General features: G+C 37.0%; 1 protein-coding gene across 2 annotated transcripts in view; it reads left to right on the forward strand.

The window, feature by feature from the left end:
- Positions 1-8,097, forward strand: part of LOC138966194 (uncharacterized) — a 30,424-nt gene extending 22,327 nt beyond the window's left edge. The window contains exon 2 of one of the 2 annotated variants that reach the window (XM_070338324.1): positions 7,613-8,097. In XM_070338324.1, coding sequence (XP_070194425.1) covers positions 7,613-7,721 — 109 coding nt within the window. In that variant the 3' untranslated portion in view covers positions 7,722-8,097. Of the gene's footprint in view, positions 1-6,659; positions 7,069-7,612 lie in introns of those variants that run through there. The other variant, XM_070338323.1, reaches the window with a different exon arrangement.
- The last annotated feature ends 1,473 nt before the right edge of the window (positions 8,098-9,570 follow it).

Consider the following 9,570-nt stretch of genomic DNA (forward strand, 5'->3'; position numbering starts at 1 on the left):
CTACATTGACTCCAAGGTCCTTTTCTGCACTTGAGCTTTCCAGATCAACCCTGTCCACGCCGCCAGGTTTTCTCATATCATACACAATAGCCAGCAATGTTTCTCTCAACTCGGCCTCTAAAAGATAAATTCGGCGGGTATCCATCATGCAAGAGGCAGAGGAAGTTACAAATTGCGGCAGATCGAGCAGCGAAGAAGAATAAGCTAGCGGTCGGTGTGAATGTTGAGTCCGCGATGTCTGAATAACAGGTAGGACGTCAGGCCACAGGCGGAAGGTATCGTCCACTGGACTACTACTATCACAGAAAGACTACAAGGTACGTCACTCACCTTCGAGTCTTCTGTGTTCTTGGAGTCGCTTCCTGAGGAAAAATATTGTTCAAGACGGTTTGCCTCTTCCTACAGTCTGTGTATGGTCAAATAAATACAGTTGAATGATTGTTTGAACTATATGCACCTTTAGTTTTCAGCTTCCGTTCGCTGCAGGTTGTTTTTAAACATCATTTGGACGAATCTTCGTTTGCGAGCCGCTAATATTCACTTGGCGTCTAATTATGCATCCGCACCGAATATGCATACCAGCGCTCATTGGTCTAAAACATATATGTAAATAGTGTGCAGCAAAGGGAAGCTATCCACGGGAAAATAATCATCGAATATCGGTGCATTTTCGAGACTCGAATATTGGGCTAAAATCTGTCGGATTTCATCCCGAATCTATTTTACTAATAAGAACTTGATATTCTTTTCTCCCTCTAGATCATTGAATCCCTTGAACTTGTCAGGGAAGCATTCTGTCTAGAGTTTATTTTGGCAGAAGCTCGACTGACGTCCTACCTATAGCTGCATGAGTTTTGGAAAAAATAATGCTCACTTCGAAGCAATTTCCGATCAAAACTCAACCAGTTTTTGTGTGATGGAAACCAGAATTAGCAGAAACCATATGCCTGCTCCTGCGATAAAACTGAGAACATCGAGAGTTGCAAATAAAATTCCAAACGCCTTATTTCCAGCTTATTAATATAATCACTGTACTTGATGTTTCATTGAGTCTGATGTCCATAAGTGCAACTTTGGGCTGATAGGGGATTGTGAAGAGTACCTGGAGTATGGGAAAATGTCAACTGTGAAAAGTACCCGAATGCACACATACTCTTGGTTTGTCAATCTGTCTTCACTGTGCGCAGCAAAACACTTCACAAACTTTCAAATGCAATTTCCTCAGAATGTGAATGATTTTCAAGGACGGTAACCACACGATGATGGTCTTCACTTCCCATCTACTTGTGGTAGACTACTAATTTTTTCCCCCAATCATTGTTAATGAAATCTCCCAGTAGTTACAGGAGCGCTTTTTGAAAAAACATTACCAATATTTTTTTATGAATTAGAATGAAAGCCTGACATAGCATTTTCATGCAAAAATATAATGTCGCCCAATATTATTTCCTGACTGGGAACTAAGGCTGACATAAAAAAAAAGGGAAAAAAAGCTCTGCAACTACTGGTAATAGCTACTTGTCAACACATGACATTTTTTGAACCTGCAGCTTCAACTATTTTTTTACAAAGAGGTGCAGCAAAATGTCAATTTTGGGGACCTTTTTGAAAAAAATCATTGTTTTTAAAAAAAATAGTGGTGCTACTTCAAAAAATGAGCATGAATGTGACTGGTTATGGTTCTATGCTTCAAAAAACATTAACAAAATTGCACACACAAAATAGCAAACAGTACGTATTTAGTTTTCGTGCCAACTCTCAAGATGTGTTGGTCGCCAACGTCAGTTGGAGCAGCAAGAAGACCAGGAGGGGGAGGTGTACGTGCTGGACTGATGGGGGAATAACTACCAAAATCATTTAAAGAAGACTGAACAATACAGGAACACACCCAGACTTATTTTTCAACAATTTGTCTGCATAATGTGTAGAGAAACACTTCACAAACTTTCAAATGCAATATGTAGGTATGTATGTAGGTATGTATGCATGTGTGTTGGTGTGTCGGTGTGTCAAGTGTGCAAGTAAAAAGGGTATTGTAGTTGTACATATGGCCTTAAGTCTGAAATGGTGTCCACAGCTGAAATAGCTGTGCAACCTTGGCTCTAACCTGATTTGTACATCAAAGAAAAATAAAATCCTTGTAAAGATTAATGAGACTTGTAAAAAAAAGTATGAAGTACACACCTAGAGAAACATTGTGTGCTCAGTTGTTGTTTTTAATGAAAATGTCGCCATTATCTGAAGTCAGCAGCACTACATTTTGGCCATTTTTTGTGACATGACCTTACAGCATATTGAAACATGGTCTACTCTGTCATATTTATGGGACAGAATGTCATGAATGACTTTTCACTGAGCCAGTAAAACTCAAATGTACCTTTGACAAAGCAAAGTTTTTGAATTTTGTCAGTGAGCCTGCAGAAAATGGGGAGACAAAATTTCACAGAAAGTTCATAACTATTTCCGTAAGACTTCATTTTTGTTCACTGATCAGCTCTAAATAATAATTAAAGATTGAAACCTGATATATTTTTGTAAAAAAGTATTTTACAGTATGTTTTGCAGAGGTATAAAACATAAAAAGGGTTGTTTGACTTGTTTTTGCATGTTCAAAAGTAGTTTGAAGTTTACGTGCAGATTTTCTTGTGAAAAAAGAGTTATGAACTTTCCAACCTTTTGCCTTATAAAAAGAGTAAATTGACTGGTTGGGGAACACCTAGCTTTGTAATGCATTTGGATCCACTAGCAGCAGTCACACTGAAAGTTTGCATCAAGTTCATTCATTGGTGTTTGAGTAATTGAGAAATAAAAAATTCTTGTGAGAAAGTTATGAACTTTCCTACTATCTCCACTGAGAGTGTTTTTTGTCCTTAAATGCTAGCCATGAAAGTTAAGGTTGTAGTGGAACAGCAATTTTGCATATAAAAGTACATTAGATTTAGATACTAAGCAATTTTTGTCACTAAAGTCAAGCAGTATGCTTTAGTTAGCCATTTTCTCTGTGTCTTGTGCACTATTTTTATGTGAGAGTTACTAACTCATGTCAAAACCCAAAATTATGTAAAATGACAATTTTCAGTTTCCAAATTACACTGTACCATGATTTTCATCACAAAAAGAATCTACTGGCTGCTGACTGTTTCTTTCTGAAGTACTTAGCCGTTTTGTCATGAAGTTCATAACTTCACATAACTCAAGCTCATTTTTCAAGGGCGTGTTTAAAATAATGCCTTGTTAATAGCAAAAGAGTACATTTGACTTTATCTGGACATTTTGTAAGAAGTTTTCTGAATATCAACCCTCAAAATTACATTTTGATAATTCCAGCATGAATCTGGGTTGACTGCACGGTGTACATAACTTCACATCAACTGACCCTCAGCCCCACGGTGTGAAGTTATGAACACATGCCATGAGTATGATTTATACACAATAATTAATTTACTACACTAAATCACTACCTCAAATGATGTGCTGCTCTTCTCCAGAGTAGGCTGTTACAGTTTGATGTCATTTTTATTTTAATTTACCAGCAGATTTTAGTACGTAGCTTTTCAGTTAAATAAATGATGTGAAGTTATGAACACACAGTCAGCTGACATAAACACTAACTAAATAATGATTTCGGTAACAGTTTTCATGACTGAGTTTGGTTAAGTAAATCATTAAGTTGTTTAGAATTATTTGCAAGAGACTTTAGTTAGTTATTTTAGTATAAATGTGTGATTGATGTGAAGTTATGAACTTTCACAAGTTTCAAACAATTTGTTTTATTTTGGCAATTAAAATCTGATTTTGTAATATAAGTGCAGCTTTAGCCTATACTATAACTCTGTGTTCTCAGTTTGTCATTGTTTTGCAAATATATTATACAGTAACTGTACTAGAGACCAACATAACAAAAATTCTTGTGAAGTTATGCGCACGCTCACATTTTATGATTTTTGTTATCGTTTGTTTTCACAAATGTTTTACTTTTATTACTTAGTTGTATGTTGATTACAAAGAGTAGCTGGAGAGAAAATAAGATGACATATGCACTTTCTTACTTTGGTTTGAATTAGCCATAGTTTGTGATGTCACGGTGTGAAGTTATGAACTCCTAGGACATTCTAAAAATACTTTCAGTTTCTGCCAACTCTTTGAGTCAGACAAACATTTTGGTGTATTGAAATCCTTTTGATGGTACTTTTCAAGCACATTTTGCACAAAAACAGCAAAATTGTAGATTTAATGATAACTTATGCCAATATTTGCTGTGAAAAAATTGTGACAATATTAATTTCTATAAATAATACAGATAACCAAAAAATCTTCTCCACACTTCATCTTCAAAAATTACCTTCATGTTCCAGCTCACCTTTTTCAGATTAAAAAACAAAACAAATTGTTTCCTGCCTGTATAAATTAAATTTATTATACCAATAAAAGTAAATTATGTGAAGTTATGAACTTCCCATTAATGGAGTTCACATCTGCATCATGCGTGGCCAAAACAAGTTTAACTTGCTTGAAATGCAAAGTAATTTGCTGTAGCAATTTGCTCAGATGTCTAAAACAGACCCAATACATGTAGCAACAATGATTTAACAAGTCTAAATTTTGTGACGGTGTGAAGTTATGAACTCCTGCAAACTTTTAAACCTGAATCTGTGAAGTGATCAAACATGAGTTTTCTTAAATCATAGCTGTTCCTTGCGTATTTATGCTCTAAAATACATCTCTATTTTCAAAACAAAGAAAATGTTCATTTTTGACTCACATGCGAAGCAAAAGTGAGTCTATGTACTCACCCGAGTCGTCCGTCCGTCCGTCCGTCCGTCCGTCCGGACGTCCGTCCGGACGTCCGTCCGTCCGTCCGTCCGGAAAACTTTAACGTTGGATATTTCTTGGACACTATTCAGTCTATCAGTACCAAATTTGGCAAGATGGTGTATGATGACAAGGCCCCAAAAAACATACATAGCATCTTGACCTTGCTTCAAGGTCAAGGTCGCAGGGGCCATAAATGTTGCCTAAAAAACAGCTATTTTTCACATTTTTCCCATTTTCTCTGAAGTTTTTGAGATTCAATACCTCACCTATATATGATATATAGGGCAAAGTAAGCCCCATCTTTTGATACCAGTTTGGTTTACCTTGCTTCAAGGTCAAGGTCACAGGAGCTCTTCAAAGTTGGATTGTATACATATTTTGAAGTGACCTTGACCCTGAACTATGGAAGATAACTGTTTCAAACTTAAAAATTATGTGGGGCACATGTTATGCTTTCATCATGAGACACATTTGGTCACATATGATCAAGGTCAAGGTCACTTTGACCCTTATGAAATGTGACCAAAATAAGGTAGTGAACCACTAAAAGTAACCATATCTCATGGTAGAAAGAGCCAATAAGCACCATTGTACTTCCTATGTCTTGAATTAACAGCTTTGTGTTGCATGACCTTGGATGACCTTGACCTTGTTGGTAGGAAAAATGTGTAAAGCAGTTCTTAGTGTATGATGTCATTGCTGTAAAGGTCAAGGTCAAGCATGTGAGTCGTATGGGCTTTGCCCTTCTTGTTAAAATTGATTTTGTATGTCACAAAAATGGACACCTATTCTGACTTTGGGCCATATATTACTTTAGATATTTTTTTGTTATCATGGGTTTTATAAATTTTCTTCTCTTCTTCTTTTATAATTATTAATTAATGACCTATATGTGCTGATGACCAATTCAATTTCCTTTGTTGGATCAATAAAATGTTATGAGTTATGAGTTATGAGTTTTCTGAAGTTGGGTTTTCAAGGACAGTAACAACGTGGGCAATGATATTTCTTTAGAACTACTTGTGGTAGAATTATTATTTATATTTTGCAGGAGTTAGATTTGATTTTTCTAGACTTTTACAAGGCGTTTATGTAAAAATCCATCAATTTTTTTTTACACAGAATATAATATAAGCCTGAATGGGTATTTTTGGGGTTAAAAATGTATATTTCTCAATTTTTGCTGCTGAATTTGAACTGGGGTAATTTGGTCAAAACGGCTCTGTATAAGTCTGATACTGATATCTGGGAGTAATTTGCAAAAACTTTGAAGCCTGTGGCTAGAAAAATGTCTTTCTAATTTCATGGAGCATGGGGTGTAATTTTTGTACTTTTTGGAAGAAATTGGTCTTTTTTTATGAAAATATTACTTGCTTGGTCAAAAACTGGGCATGCAGGTGCTTTTTCATGCTTTCTTTCTATGAAGTACCCCAAAACTTCAAAGAAAACTTACAAATATTCATGTTTAATTTTTTGTGCCACCTCTCCCCTTGAACTTTTAAAGCATGGCTCCTTGTGAAGGTGATATTCGGTTTCAAGTTTAGTTTGCATACAGAATTTCGGTTGTCATTTTATGAAGTATTATAATATGCTCATCTGTATTTTTCTTCGCATTTTTGTTTTTGTTTTGAGAAATAAAACGATTTAGCAAACAGTTTTCTATTTTGAAAGCATAATTACTTTATCAGTGATGTGTGTGTGTGTGTGTGTGTTTGTGTGTGTGTACTGTATGTCTGCGTGCATCCACATACATTACAATTGTGTTAGATATTTGAAGGACTCAAAAGGGGAGTTTTACTGTACACTCGTCCAAAAAAGAAACATTTGACTTAACCCCAAATCAGACGTGAAGCAAGAGAAGCTGCACAAAAGAGGCGTCAGAAAGGTAGGATTAAGGAATCCCGCACCAGCATCCACAACAGTCACACCAGTCACCGGAGGGCCTCTCACCGCTGACCGACAGACAAGCTTCTCAACACAATCTGTGCGAGTTATTCAACTGCAGCTGCCAAAGCTAGCGAAGTGTAAAAATCGTTATGATTAGCTATGTTCAGATTTATTGACATCACAGACCATACAGGTGCTGTTATGTGACAATGGGTGCACACATAATAGCTTAGTTCATTTTTCTACAGTGCCCTTTGTCAGCTTTATACTCTATACTAAAATGAATTTATTCATTTTTGAACAAGTATTGTTCTTGGCATTTTAAACATTTGTTTTGAGAAATAAAATGATTCAGTGAAAAAAGTTTTCTATTTTAAAAGCATCATTACTTTAACAGTGATGTGTGTGTGTGTGTGTGTACATATGTGTGCGTGCATCCACATACCTTACAGTTCTTTTGCTCTCATTTTATTTCTATATATGTGGCATATATTTTTTGTTACCCCATTTCCAAGTGTACTTATGCATAACCTTCCTGACAATAGCTTGCTTGCATGATAAAGACCAGGCTTGTCAAATGATTCCCAAAGTGACCTATACCTATACCAAAATTTAACAAGCAAAGTTTGCGACAGAAATTTATGTTTGCAAGTGTGCGTAATAAATAAGCTGCTGTAGGTACTTGACATTTTGGTGGAACCCTCTTTTAAGCCCCTCCCCCCCCCCCCCCCCCCCCCCCCTTCCCCGGTTTTAAGACCATTCTTTTTTTGGTCATAACTTCTGTAAATATACGTCCATTGTTCAGACTCCCTCAATATGATTCAATTTGCTTAGATATTTGAAGGGTTAAAAACGGGGTTTCTCTGTACACTCATCAAAAAATGAAATATTTGACTTAACCCCAAATCAGACGTGAAGCAAAAGAAGCTGCAAGAGACGCTGCCTTCAAAAGGACTCTGAAAGGCAAAAATAAGGATTCCCGCACCAACCTCAACACCAGGAGGCTCTCTCATCGCTGACCGACAGACTGACCATGCATGTGAATTCTTCGCAATTCCGAGGATTTCTGAGAAAAGCTACACATTTCCGAGAAAAAAAATTTGAGGAACGAAAATCGAAAAAGACAATCTTAGAATGATTGTTGGCAATACTTGTTCTTCTTTGTTCATGGGCTTAGACTCCCACGTTCACTCATGTTTTAAGCACGAGTGGATTTTTACATGTATGACCGTTTTTACCCTGCCATTCAGGCAGCATACGCCGATTTCGGGGGAGGTTACTGGCAATACAAACAGTTATTAAATTAGGTCAAAGTTTTTGCTGTGTAAAGTTCATAAAACCCAGAATGTGCCATATTGCAAAGATTTAAAATTAAATTTCAGAAAAATTCCGCGGGACCCCCGTAGTTTTCCAAGATTTTTCTTTTAATCAATTTTCATGCCTGCTGACGCCAGACACGCTTCTTCATTTTGCTACAGTGCCTTTTTTCAGCTTAACTCTATACTCAAATGAAATTATTTATTTTTGAAAATGTGTACTGTTTGTGATATCACTTCTGAGATTAAACCTTCAGCACTCCACATATTTGTGTGTATTCTCTTCCCTGAAGCCAAGTTATTTTGTACGATTGGCTTTGAATGTGACAGACACTACCTGTATAAAAAATACCTCCAACTTCCATTTGAAGAACACCATTTATGTAAAATTGTGCATGTGGTTAAAATAACATTGAAGATCACACTGACTTTGCCTGCTATTGTTCAGTCTGTGAGAAGCGAACAATAAAATAAATAAATAAATAAACAACAGCGTTATGATGCAGGGACTTGGTAAACTGAAATCTATAGTTCACAAAAGACAGCAGACCAGTACCGGCCAGTCACAAGCAAGAGACGCAGGATCAAATGTTCCTTTCAGATGGGCGAAAGTGGCGCAGTGGTAAGACGTCGGCCTCCTAATCGGGAGGTCGTGAGTTCGAATCCCGGTCGCTGCCACCTGGAGATTTTTCCGATCTCCCAGGTCAACTTATGTGCAGACCTGCTAGTGACTTAACCCCTTCGTGTGTACACGCAAGCACAAGACCAAGTGCGCACGGAAAAGATCCTGTAATCCATGTCGGAGTTCGGTGGGTTATAGAAACACGAAAATACCCACCATGCCTCCCCCGAAATCGCCATATGCTGCCTGAATGGCGGGGCAAAAACGGTCATACACGTAAAAATCCACTCGTGCTAAAACCATGAGTGAACGTGGGAGTCTAAGCCTATGAACGACGAAGAAGAAGAAGAAGAAATGTTCCTTTCTAACTTTTAAAACTTTGAACTGTACTGACTTCGCTTTGATAATAAAAGAATTCTTTGGTGTTTTAACATTGTGTAACAAGCTGTCAATTTATCATTTAGATTTTAAAAGATAGATCTAGCGCAAAAATGAGGCTTCCGATTTTTATCAATGTACTTCCTTTCTAACTGCACAAAATAAATTCTTTGAGAATGTCTCACTCTCAACCGACAACGGAAAGCAGCCAGGATATGTTCCCGTTCGGTGAGAGTTCAAATGGAAGTATGTTTGTACTGTATCAGTGTATGTAAAGGTACAGGGAGCTCAGCGATCAAAAACAGATGGTTTATGGGAGGTGGAGGGTGTCTTTAATCTTGGAAGAGAAAACTGGCTGACAGAACTCACAATCCCTGCTAAAATTGCCTTTGTGCCTATGGGTGAGCAGTTTTCACAAGCATACCACCCCTGGTTTACAGGTTGATCACACAAAGTGAGGCACACGCAGCTTACCTCAATACCTGATTGCACCATTCAAGTTATAATAAATACGCAATTCATGCAACACATTCAGATTATTTAAAACAAAGT

The sequence above is a fragment of the Littorina saxatilis genome, linkage group LG5 (genome assembly GCF_037325665.1).
Source record: "Littorina saxatilis isolate snail1 linkage group LG5, US_GU_Lsax_2.0, whole genome shotgun sequence".
Classification (NCBI taxonomy): Eukaryota; Metazoa; Mollusca; class Gastropoda; order Littorinimorpha; family Littorinidae; genus Littorina; species Littorina saxatilis.